Source organism: Chiloscyllium plagiosum, chromosome 11 (assembly GCF_004010195.1).
Source record: "Chiloscyllium plagiosum isolate BGI_BamShark_2017 chromosome 11, ASM401019v2, whole genome shotgun sequence".
Classification (NCBI taxonomy): Eukaryota; Metazoa; Chordata; class Chondrichthyes; order Orectolobiformes; family Hemiscylliidae; genus Chiloscyllium; species Chiloscyllium plagiosum.
Window position 1 is genome coordinate 51,931,037 of NC_057720.1, and position 13,602 is coordinate 51,944,638.

Here is a 13,602-nt window from a genome sequence, read left to right on the forward strand (position 1 = left end):
GGTGAGGCATCCTTCTTTCCTATGGGATGGGTGTGGGTGTGTGGTGCAGGAGACCTCTACATATATGCTAATGGAATAAACAGAAGAACAGCAAGAATACAGAAATGTCTCTGCAAGAAAAGAGACATTTTTTTCTGGTGCAGTGCAGGATGTTTAGCAACATCACATGGATTGTGAAGACTAGTGAATCCAACTTCAAATGGCATATCCTACCACTGCATCAATTTCATTACTCATTGATAAAGTCACCTAATATCAGGCATGCCGCAATCCCACCCATTCTCATGCAACATCCAAGTTAATATTTTTGAAAGTATATTAAATGGACAACTGGCTAAATGATTTTATATCTCTTCATTCTGATACTTTTTTTTGAATTCTACAGCTTGTGCAGTTTGGTATTGGCTGACCCCGGTCTGTTGGGAAGTCCTGCTTACCCGTGTGTTCATGAGCCAAGTTGCAGGCTCTCCGGAATCTGATCCCATTAGGGGTGAGGTAATAGATAAGGTCATAATGATGCTGGAAGGTTTTAAATCGTTCACTAGCAAGGAATCCAAGTTCATAGACAGCCTGGATATATGAGTTGTTACTGGAAAATGAAAACAGAATTCAGGGAAAAGAATTGTTGAATTTTCATTTAGTTAATGACTTCTGTCACACGTCATGAACTACTATACTACTGTCATTTACAATAACGTATAGTAGTTAAGAGAGGCTTAAAAGAACAAAGAACAAAGAAAATTTACAGCCCAGGAACAGGACCTTCAGCCCTCCAAGCCTGAGCTAATCCAAATCTACTGTCGCCCAGTTCCTAAGCATCTGTGTCCCTCTGCTCCCCACCTACTCATGCATCTGTCCAGATGCATCTTAAATGAATCTACCATGCCTGCCTCTATCACCTCTGCAGGCAACGCATTCCAGGCACCTACCACCCTGTGTGTAAAGTACTTGCCGCGTGTATCCCCCTTAAACTTTTCACCTCTCACCTTGAAAGAGTGACCTCTCGTTATTGAATCCTTCACCCTGGGAAGAAGCATATCTCTATCTACCTTATCTATACCCTTCATAATTTTGTAGACCACTCTATCCACCTGTGCAGCAACCTTCAGGGTACAATGGACCTGAACTCCCAGATCTCTCTGCTCATCAACTTTTCCCAAGGCTCTTCCATTTACTGTATAGCTCACTCTAGAATTAGACTTCCCAAAATGCATCACCTCATATTTGCCTGGATTGAACTCCATCTGCCACTTCTCCGCCTAACTCTCCCATCTATTTATATCCTCCTGTATTCTTTGACTGTTCCCTATGCTTTCTGCTACTGCACTAACCTTCATGTCATCTGCAAATCTGCTGATCATACCAACAATGCCCTCTTCCAGATCATTTATGTATATCACAAACAATGGTGGCCCCAGCACTAATTCCTGTGGAACACCACTGGTCATCTTTCTCCATTTTGAGAAACTCCCCATAACTACTACTCTCTGTCTCCTGTTGCTCAACCAGTTCTTTTATCCACCTAGCTAGAACACCCTGCACCCCACGTGACTTCACTTTCTCTATTAGTTTACCATGGGGAACCTTATCAAACGCCTTACTAAAGTCCATGTATATGACATCTACAGCCCATCCTTCATCTATCAACTTGGTCACTTCCTCAAAGAACTCTATTAAATTGGTAAGGCACGATTTCCCCTGCACAAAATGATGTTGCCCTTCACTAATAGGCCCATTCTTTTCTAAATATCAATAGATTTTATCCCTCAGTACCTTCACTAGCAACTTTTCCATCACTGACGTCAAGCTCACTGGTCTGTACTTACCCAGAATATCCCTACTACCCTTCTTGTACAAGGGGAGAACATAAGCAACTCTCCAGTCCTCCGGCACCTCACCTGTGTTTAAGGAAGCTACAAAGATATCTATCAGGGCCCCAGCTTTTTCCTCTCTCACCTCCCTCAGCAACTTGGGATAGATCCCGTTGGTCCTGGGGATTTGTCCACCTTAATAATTTCTAGCCTACTCAATACATCTTCCCTACTTATGTCAACATGATCCAGAGTTATCAAACTTCTATCTCTAATCTCAACATTCGTCATGCCCCTCTCCTCAGTGAACACTGATACAAATTAATCATTCAGAATCTCACCCATTCTCTCAGGTTCAACATACAGCTTTCCTTCATTATCCTTTAGCGGACCAATCTTTTCTCAAGTTACCCACTTTGGGATTCTCCTTAATTCTGCTCGCTAAAGCTATTTAATGACCCCTTTTAGCCCGCTTGATTCCTCGTTTAAAACTGGTCCTACTCTTCCGATATTCCTCCAGGGCCCGTTCTGTTCTTAGCTGCCTGGACCTTCTGTATGCTTCCCTTTTCCTCTTGGCTAGTTGTACGATTTCTCCTGTCATCCACGGTTCACGAATATTGCCTTTCCTATCCTTTGCTTTCAATGGGACATGCCTATTCTGCACTATCTTTAACCTATCTTTGAAAACCTCCCACATATCAAAACTGGACTTCTCTTCAAATAGTTGTGTCCAATCCACATTTCTCAGCTCCTGCCTAATTTTGATAAAATTGGCTTTGGCCCAGTTAAGTACTCTTCCCTTAGGACCACTCTCATATTTGTCTACTTATATGGCACCATGAAAACAATATAAAATTTCACTCCATGAAAGTTGAGTTTACTAACATCTCTGGGACATCCTGAAGTTGCGAAAAGCATTAATCATTTTTCTTTAACTAGTTAACTTTTTACTCTTTTGATATCTTTCTGTGTGTAAATTGGTTACTATCTTTGGTTATACAACAAGTGAGCATATTTCAAAAGTAATTAACTGGAAGTGATTCTGATTGGGTAATAACAAATAACATTCCGAACAAATGCAGATTGGAAATACAGTAGAAATGATGAAATATCATGTGCTGACTTCCATTACCTGCAATTGATCACAAATTTATTCCTTAGATGGATGTCAATTCTTTTTTTCTTGAAAGCAGAATGGTTAATGTTCCTTGCAACCTTCCAGAAATCCCTTCCTTGCCACTACTTGATCATCTGATCTACCCACACTGGAAGATGTCTGATTTATCTACAGATTGGCATTTGAATGAGCATGCAGTAAAAATACACCAGACCTGAAACTTAACCTATTAAATCGTCTTTGCTCTGATTCTGCATCCACTTCTGCTTGAAACTTACTGTGATTAAAATCAATCCCACAGAGATTCCTCTGATTTATAGGTTCAAATCTAGCCAAGTGAAATGAATGAAGGGCAGTGGGAATCCATATTGGATTTATTTTCCACTTGTGGTGAGGATTCTTCATGTCATTTCTCGTTCAATCACCTATTCTGTTCCCTCACAATGAGCAGCTCTCCACTTCCTCCGCTCCAACCCCAACCTCACCATCAAGCCAGCAGACAAGGGGGGATGGGGACGCAGTGGTAGTGTTGTGCACTGACCTCTACACCACTGAAGTAATGAAGGCACCGCCCTCCGGACCTGTCTATCACTCCCCCCCTGACCTATCACCTTCTCCCTCACCTTTATCCACCTATTGCTTTCTCAACTACCTTCCCCCCAACTGTCCCCCCTCCCATTTAGCTCTCAGCCCTGGCCGACAAATCTCATTCCTGATGAAGGGCTTATGCCCGAAACAACGATTCTCCTGTTGCTTGGATGCTGCCTGACTGGCTGTGCTTTTCCAGCACCACACTCTTTGACTCTGATCTACAATCCTCGTTTTCTCCTATTCTCTTCACTCCTAAGCTTGGCTGCATTGACCAGGACAGCATTCCCCAGAGTTCAGGCCCAGGCAGTCAACTGGGCTTTGATCTTTATTTCACTGCCTCACTTCAAAATTGCCTCTTTCTTGTTCCTGAATTTTTGTGATTTCTATCTATAACATAATTGAGTTTCCCTCATTGTTTGCCCATTTCCATCTCTTCGTATTGAAGTAAACATCACATAATTACAAGAGATCCATTCTTTCTCTCACTTGCAGCCTCCCTCATAAGTCATAAAGTTTGCCATACCCCATCGCAGTTACACTGATTGTTAAATATCACGCCCATTCAAATGCAAATATGACAAGAACATGTTCAAAAGCCGATGATGGAATGATGACATAGGTTGTCAAAATCTGACAAATCTAAACCAATTCCAACATGTAAACAAGTAGCCACATTGACTTTACAATTTAACCCAGAGATATGTGCATAGTTCCAAGTTTTGTGATTCATTGCTTTAAGGGAGGTGACCAAGTCCTTTACTTGTTGAATTGGCTCATCTTTGATTCTGTTGGAGACCTCTGGGTCATCAAATTTAAATAATATTCAGCAGGACGAACAGCAAGTGATATTGAGTGACAACTCACTAATATGCACTCCATCTTCAAACACTTCTAGGGTATTCGCAAGGTTAACAAAGTGTGACTGCAGCATACGTCCAATGCTGTATGTTTCAGAGATTTCAAGCAACAGTCCCACCTTTATTAAAAAATGCTTATCTAAATTTAAAGGAAATTGTCATTATCTTTTTACAGTCACTTCCTTTGACAAGGGGTGACACAGTGGCTCAGTGGTTAGAACTGCTGCCTCAATTAGCACTGCTATCTCACAGCGCCAGGATTCAGGATTTGATTCCAGCCTTTGGAGACTGTGTAGAGTTTGCACATTCTCCTGTGTCTGCATGGGTTTCCTCCCATGGTCCAAAGGTGTACAGGTTCAGTGGATTGTCCATGCTAAATTGCTTGTAGTGTCCAGGGATGTGCAAGCTGGGTGGTTTAGCCATGGGAAATACAGGGATAAGGGGGTTTGGGGGGGAGGTGTTGAGTTTTGGTGGGACGCTCTTTGGAGGGTTGGTGTAGATTCGATGAGTTGAATGGCCTGCTTCCGTGTTGTAGGAATTCCATTATTCTACCTGTTACAGCGCTGGGAATTTGGTTACTGTTTAAGAAGTGATAAGTTAATCCTTAAAGTTTGATCATGGTTTTCATCCTTTGCATGTTCATATTATTTTAAGATCACTGCAGCTTTAAATGCAGTCAAGGGCAGTCAGTCCCCTGAGACTTTGTCCCAATTGTTTGTTACATTTTAGAGCATCTAGTCCACATCCTTCATACTCCATCACCTCCTCACTCACTCCCCATGCAATCTCCTTTCCATCATGCCAGTACATGATCCACATCTCCTCCCAATGGCCCATCGCACCTCCCATATCAACCCATAGGACGTCTCAATGGATTCTCCATATCTCACGGTGTTATAGTCCAAATTCTGATGGATTGGTTTATCCTGTCCAGCAATATTTAAGCAACTGAAACTCGTCTTTATCCTACATAGCACTGTTAAAATCTTCCCACAGAATTCATATTGACAGCTGACTAGAATTGGTGACTTAGCTTGAATAACATTTTACTAAAGTTATGTTTCTTTTCACTGTAATCTCGTTCGTCAATGCCTCAATGTTTATTTGCTTAAGCCTAAGAGGTGTGGATTGCTTCATGTTTATGTTATTGATACAATTCTGTTACTGATCCTTTAGTGATCTGTTTCATCGACACTTTTGCAGTGTTGTGGGACAAATTTTATTTTCCAAGAATTATGAATTTCCATGCATGCTATCATTGCTATAGAGTTCATTGTTTCTGTACATTGTGTATATTGGGTAAATGGGCATGGACATCCTGTGGGTTGATATGGGAGGTGCGATGGGCCATTGGGAGGGGATGTGGATCATGTACTGGCATGATGGAAAGGAGATTGAGTGAGTGAGTGAGGAGGTGATGGAGTATGAAGGATGTGGACTAGATGCTCTAAAATGTAACAAACAATTGGGACAAAGTCTCAGGGGACTGAAGTGGGTTTTTAAATTTCCTGCTTCAGCACTTAGCCACCCTGTGACACCTTCCAGTGGTGGAAGGTAAACTCCATCCTGCACCTTACCCTCTTCCCCCAGAATGAATATTATGCCATTTGAGACACTTTATAACAAACCAAGTATGGCAAGCCAGGTCTCAATTCAAGCTAGCCATCTCAGTAATGAAAATCCAGGCCCAACTGTCCCAATGAGATATGATTGGTAGCAGGTATACAGAACATTCCAGTTCAATTGTGTTGCAAACATCTTAAATCTAACACTAGCCCCAAACAGTCCTCTCCCCATTCCCGATCTAAGTGCTCCCAAAACCCATTCTTATTTAAAATGTCCCCAAAAGAAAGAAGTCAAACATTGATGAGGACCAGAGAAATGTATGAGTTACACAAGGGGGTGAACGGGAGAGAGATGGAGAGAGAGAGAGAGAGAGAGAGAGGAGACAAAATATAAACCACATGATGTTATCATATGAATTTCTGTCTTTAGTATTTTTAATAAAAGAATAAAAATTGAAATCAACGGTTTCATGCCGTGTTAATATAGCAGAGAGGAATTAGACACTAGTAGGCTAAGTGATCAGGCACCTTTGTTCACATTCATTATAAGACTAGTGAGGGGATGAAAAAATTGAACCAGGAAAGAGACAGTTACAGAAAGAGGGAGACATTCTCATTTTATCTGAGACTACAATTAGTTAAAAGAATGCATAAAAAGTTACTTTTTAAATCTTTCAAATCCTAACCTTTCAAGCTGACAGTTGCTGTGAAAACTGAAGGCACATTTCAGAATACTATCCAATGTCATCAGGCTGATGTGATGGTAGAGTTCCACAGACCGCTCTTTTGTGCTGAGCAGCTCCCATTTGTCCTGTGGAGACAGATATGATTAATTCACACCCCATCCAGGGCTGTAATAACACAGTAATTAGCTATTTTCTAATCAATCAGTTCAGTGATGTTATTACACAGCTCTGGAGCAGGTGTGACTTGAGTATATGGTAAGTAAGAAAAAGCTGGCAGAGCACCGAGAGCTGGGAAGTTCAGGTCTGAAGCATTGGGAAGCAGGGTCTGTCACCTTTCTGTCAAGATAGAATCCTGCAGTGTGTGTGGGAGAAGGTTGGAAACATGAAGGATAGTGCCTGATAAGTTAAGAGTAGAGTGAGAGGCTGCAAGGAGATAGCAGGAGATAGGAGGCTGAAAAGCTGTCAGAGAGAGAAAGAAAGAGGAGAGAGAGATTGCAAGGGGGATTGGATGGGGATAGAGAGGGGAGACTCCAAAGTGGGGGAGGGTTCGACAGGGAGGCTGCAGAGAACAGTTGTAAACCTATTGATAAAGGAACACTGAGACAGGGAGGGTGCAAGTGGTGGAGGTGGGAGACACAGAGACCTCAGGGGAAGCCAGTAAAACTTGAAATCAATGAGGAAATGAACTGCTTGCAAAAGAATGTGGAATCTTTACCTTAAGGCTGCATAAATTCAGGAATTAATTTATGGGAAAAATGCAATGGATGCTCTTGTAACTACACCAACTGTTAAATTTAAGTCTGAGATTGCGATCTGAAAGATGTTACAAATTTATTTACCATACTCTAGTTTTGTGAATATGCGATGGAAAATGGGAAAGCTATAATCTCACTAGTCTAGAAGGTCTGTTTAGAGTTGTTTGTGTATAGAAGTGTGTGCCAGATATTTTTCCAAAAACCTTTGTTGTTAATTTATGCCTGTTGTCTTATGCGAATTTAACTGCTGTGGTATAGAACATAGAACATAGAATAATACAGTGCAAATGTTGCACTGACCTGTGAACTATTCTCAGCTCGTCCCCCTACACTAACCCATCATCATTCATGTGCTTATCCATGTGCGTATCTAGGAATTCCTCGAATGCTCTGGCTTTGGGTATTAATGGAATTTTAATAATTAAGAATATTGATGAATTTTTCTGATCTACTTCTGTGAGAGCCCAAATACTCCATCTGGAAACAACTTAATATTATTATTTTAATATTATTATGGGAGGAAACCAGAGGAAACTCATAGGGAGAACATGCAAACTCCACACAGACAGTCACCTGAGGCTGGAATCGAACCAGAATCACTGTGCTGTGAGGCAGCAGTACTAATCCTTGAGCCACCATGCCATCCCAATACCAATGGAAGTGGGCAACACTCCCACCATGAACTTCTCTGTCAGGCCACTCTCTAGAGGAACATAATTCTCCTAATGTAACTTTGTATTATACTTTGGGCTGTTCTATTGTGTTAAAATGGGATGTTTAATATGGGTTTATATGGTAACCCATGCATTGTTATTGCCGGCAAAATTGGCCACCAGATGGGGAAATCTTGATATTAAATAACTTTCTACACTGAGCAAACTGAGAAGCTACAGCGGAATCTGGCCCTAGAAGACACTAATGTTGATTGACAAGGTAATAGCACCAAGTTTGGTGGGTGCACTTCTCTACAATAACACGGTTCAAAAGCTTTATCTGTCTCAATCACAACATTAGCTGCCTGAGGAAGGAGTAGGAGTTCCGGAAGCTTATGGTTTCAAATAAACTTGTTGGACTATAACCTAGTGTCTTATGAGTTTTGACTTTGTCCACCCCAGTCCACTGGCACCTCCACATCAATCACAATAGGGCTTTGCTGACTCATTCTTAGCAGACTGTTTTTTGATGGATCCATCACAGGAAAGGGACTCAAACATCATGAAGGAAAGCCTGATGATTGTGAAAAGGAAGATGATGATGATGAAGAGAAGTAAAAACATCTTCATAGACTATGCTGATGATGATTGTAGAGAGAATAATGAGGATGAGCAAATATTTAAGCCCACCACGGTTCAATGGAACTACATTGTGCCTCAACTTTCTCTGATAGCTCCTTGTATAGCTTGCTTATTCCCTCCCAAGCAACACCTCCAAACATGAGTCAAAGTGAAGTGAGGGAAGGTGGGACTAGAATTAGTGCTGGCAAGGAGGTGGTACTGATTGATTCATAGAGCATAGAGGTGTAAGGTCCTTCAGCCCATCAAGCTTATGGCGATCAAAATTAACCACTTATTCCATTCCTATTTCTAGCACAGCATGGTTAAAAAAAAGGAGTGACATGTCAATGAACTGTGTCAGCTTCCTGGAGGAAGAAGCTCACTATGGCTATAGAGCTATGGGGCACAGTTGAGGAATAGTCACTTGAAATAAAGTCACATCAACCTGGAGCTGAAGACTTAATTCCAAAGATTTTGCAGCAATTGACAGCAGTGTTTCTCAATTCTACAGCTCACTCTTCATCTAATTGAGAATTTAGGTCCACATTTGGCAAAGGCAGAAATTACATTCCCGGCACTTGTGCAGCTACCTGCGGGGTAAACCCCACACACAGCCCATGATCATCCATGCATCCCACAGCCACAGAGCCCAAGCTTTCTGAACCAGTCGGTACTTGGCCATGCATTTGTGTCCACAGCCTCAGAACTCCAGGAATTTTGGAGAATCAGGAGGTTGGCCGAGGGAAGGGGAAGGGAGGCCAGGTGGCATCAGCTCTAGTCAAATGTGGAGCCCAGCTCCAGGGAGTTTACAGTCAGGAGGATCAGGCAGTGAGTTCTGGGAAGCAGACAGCCAGTCCGGAAGGATGTAACATGTACCAGAAGTAACAAGTTGCATTTTCTTTTCTTAAGATGAGGTTAAAATATTTTGTGGGGAAGCAAATGGGTCTTCAAGCTGCTTAGAGTAATCTTGTGTACATTTCAAGGTCTTGAACACCAAAATGCTATCTTCAACACAGAAAGAGGTGTGAATCAGTGAAATCTTCACTTATTGTGAAACCAACGTGTTGTCCTATGCCCATTTATTCCAAACCAAGAGATGGCACCAAGTTTGGCAGCAGGAAAGTGTGAATGCTTGGAAATCAGATTACCTCCAGCAGCATTTGCACAGAAATTGCACATTGGTGGCATTATTAGTTTATAAATTTAAAAGATGTAATTTTTAAATGCTCACCAAAACATCAAAAAATCATAAGATGAGGGAGAACTGTACAGAGCACAAAAAAACCCAATCCTGATGGTGGATGTTCTCATCAATGCTGTATTTGCAATAAAGGTAAATGTGTCGCATTTTCTATGCAAGGGATTCATGTCCATGTTGCAAATTAACATAAATTATTGAAAGTGGCAAGAATTATGCCTTTGAATTAAGCTAATGCAATAATCATTCAGTAACAGATTCTGGTTGAATTGCATGAATCAAATTGTCATACATTGATGCAAGTAGAGACATTTCAGCACCAGTAATGTTAATTTTTGTATGTCAAATTTCAACAGAATTTGCACTTGTTTATAGGACTCATTGTCTTTTCAGGACTTTTGAAAGTGACTGCTTGTGACAGAGTCTCCATTGTGACAGTAATGAAGCAATTGTATTGCCCAGTGACGTTGATTTTCAGTAGGTGATGTTTAAATCAAACAAGTGTGGGTTATACTTTAAAGAACTGTGGAACAGCAGCAGCAGTGTTGCAACTTGAAATCAAACATTTGTCTGAGCAGCATTGCATTGCTCACTGAAGATCTGGGAATAGATGATACTTGAAAAAAGGTCTCAGTTACGCAAGATATTGTATACATTGTTCTGAGAAGCATTTCAATGTTTCATGGTCAACTGTGAAGAAAGGACAATGCAAAGAATTTGCCAGTATCACAGTGTGATCCAGTGGCATTTCGTTCTCTGATTGAAGCGAGGTGGCTGTCAATGTGAATCTCCAATGTCTTGACCAAGTATTGTCCAGGACAAGGGAGTAAGTGCAGTGACTTGGAGACAGTGAGGATTGCAGATGCTGGAAAATCAGAATGGAGTTGGGAAAAGCACAGCAGGTCAAGCAGCATCAGTGGAGGAGGGGAGTCAACGTTTCATGTCGGGACCTTTTATCAGGTTTGAGGAGGGGGAAGGGGGCTAAAGCTGTGGGAAAGGTAGGTGCAGTGATCCAATAAACATTATCTGAAAATGCTCACAAAGCCACAACACCATGTCATCTTAACACCTCATATGGTGTTTGAGTTCAACTGGCATCACTGTGCAAATCCTTGCAGAGAAACTGTTTGGCAACAATTGTAGCTGTGCATTTTGCAAAAACCAAGATTAATAAACTGAAGTTTCAGTTTCAGGTGAACACTTTCATTGGAATGATGAAGTTTAAGAAGATTGTCTTTTCTCGACAGTGATGCACTGCTGCTATCCTTCAATTTGTTCAACTTCTTTGAGACTGCCTGGAAAGCAGATTTCCAGAAGTGGAAATATTTGAGTGGCCTGCATTTGGTTAGGCTGCAATCACCACAACAATCAGTTATGAATTTGGAAAGGACCAGTAATGAGCAACCGATATCAAAATAATCCAATCTTATAACAAACTTTGGTGAAAGAAGTATGCTCTGATTACAAGGTTGTGGAAAATGTCAAGATTGGTTCCATTCAGATGTTCAGTGATTTGGTGGACAAGGCAAACAATTTCTCCTGGACATATGTGAAGCATTTCAGGCATCAAGTGCTGACTGTGAGTGTAGATTTTGCCTAATGAACTTAATTAAATCTGAACACAGAAATCGATTAGAAATAAATCACTAAGACAACTTGATGTGAATTAAGTCATACATTTCACCTGAACAAGATATCAACCTGGATGCAGTACACAATCATTGGGGCAGCAAATAAAGCTGCCCACATAAGGCATGAATAAATTACTAATGTCAGCTTTTGGTCACATGTTTTTACATGGTGCGCATAACCTTACTATTAAACAGGTCCCCTCACGTTTGTACTAAGCAAACTATTTTTAACAAGTAGAATGCCTGTAACTGTAAAATAATAAATGCACACTTTAATAGTTAAACAGTGGAAGAAATTACAGTATGAGCTCTGCTCAATGTGCCATTCATACTACTCCAAAGTCCTGAACTGGCACTGGAAAACTAAGAGGAAAATTTAACTGGAAAAGATTCCATAAATTCCACCTCCAAATCCAGGACCAATCATTTTGGACAAGGGAGCACTAGGAGTGGGTTAAAGCTTGTATATGCATGGTTCAGAGGCACCTGTTAATGTAAAAGCACAGCAGTCTTCAAACAGGCCAAACTCCATCAGTAAGATATCAGAAACATGACATTAGGTCACCTTCAGAAGAGGCTAAATGTCCCATTGAAAAAGGATGTTCTTTGGGAGGGGTTTATAAGTCTTGTGAGAGGTCAGATGCCCTTTGGGATTGTTAAAAGTAGACATGAATGTGCTTTAAAGTGGCTTAAACTCAGTGGAACGGTCGAGGCATTTAAATCTTCAAATTCTTTAAGTGTTCGCAAGAAAAAAAGTGAGTTCAAAAAGATCACTGTTTTCAATTTGCATCAGGCTGAGGGCTACTATTGATAGAATTTGTGTTCACTGTGGTGTTCAGTTGGCTGGATTACTGGGTTGTGATACAGGGTGATGCCAATAGCACTGGTTAAATTCCCACATCGGCTGAGGTTACCACAAAGGATTCTCGTACTCAACCTCTCCCCCCCACCTGAGGCATGGTGACCCTCAGGTTAAGTCACCACCAGTTCTCTCTCTCTCTCTCTCTCTCTTGCTCTCTAATGAGAGAGCAGCCCTATGATCCTCGTGTTGTATATCCAATTCCATAACTCAGCACCACCATTACCATGGGGTGAGGGGGGAGAAAAGTCTAAATTTGTTGTTTGACAGCTCCAAGTGTTTGATGCAGGAATAATAATACAAATTTTGTTTTTATGAGGGATTAGGTACTTAAAAGAAATGGTTGCATTTTTATGAGAGATTAAGAACTTGAAAGACTTTAAGTGCATTGAATGAGGTTCTTATGAACGAGAATTTAAAAAATACTGGTCATCAATAGCATATATAATTTATTTATTTTGTTTCATCTCTATATGCTTGCTGCGGTGGATACAGACTGAGTTGGCATAGAGCGTGTGGTGAAGGATTGTAGGCATAGACTGAAATGAAATGCACTTAAGTTAAGGATGAGTGGAGGTCAGGAGTTAGCATTGATTTGGTTTGCAGTCTATGAAGGGTGATATGAGGTCAGTAGAGAGACATATGTGACATGGAAGGTTTATGGACGTGTGTTTGTGTGTGTGTGTGTGTACGTGCGCACTCATGCGTGTGAGAGAGAGAGAGAAAAACGTGAGAGGGATTATTTTGGCTTCCTTTAAAACAGTTGGGATGAAGTTCTGGAGCACCAAAGAAGGCCTTCTAAATAGTCCCTCTCTTCAATTGGTAGCTTCTGTGGCTACCCCCATCCTGTTTCTTGGTTGGAAGGCCAAACTCCTGTTACGATCTACATCCCACAACCCCCACCCACCATAGAATGAAAATCTAAATATCTAGGGCACTTTCTTCTGAGTTGGTTTGGAGTGGAGAAGCTTCCTGACTGCATGTCCCCATCATGGAAAAAGATTTGGCCCTTAGTTTCAAATCACAAGTGTAGTTAAGATTTCTCTATGTGGCTGTAACTTCATCACATAAATTGGACTTCCGCCAAATGTAGGAAAAAGGAATGAGAAAACCACAAAGAAATTCACCTCCTGACTCATTTTTATGCTGAAATGTCGAGCTATCAAGAAATGGTCCAAACTCATTTCACTTTAGAACTGTACAAACAAGTAAAAAGTGAAGACTTTCATTCATCTGTCTCAGCTGGTTTTAAATATAA

At 41.1% G+C, this 13,602-nt stretch overlaps 1 protein-coding gene across 4 annotated transcripts in view; it reads right to left on the bottom strand.

Moving 5' to 3' along the window:
* The window catches only part of LOC122554392 (cytochrome P450 4B1-like), a 63,054-nt gene that overhangs the window by 20,121 nt on the left and 29,331 nt on the right, over nucleotides 1-13,602 (bottom strand). For all 4 annotated transcript variants that reach the window (XM_043699323.1, XM_043699325.1, XM_043699326.1 and 1 more), the window contains 2 exons: nucleotides 6,628-6,752; nucleotides 438-589 (listed from right to left, as the gene is read on the bottom strand). In XM_043699323.1, coding sequence (XP_043555258.1) covers nucleotides 438-589; nucleotides 6,628-6,752 — 277 coding nt within the window. The remainder of the gene's footprint in view (nucleotides 1-437; nucleotides 590-6,627; nucleotides 6,753-13,602) is intronic.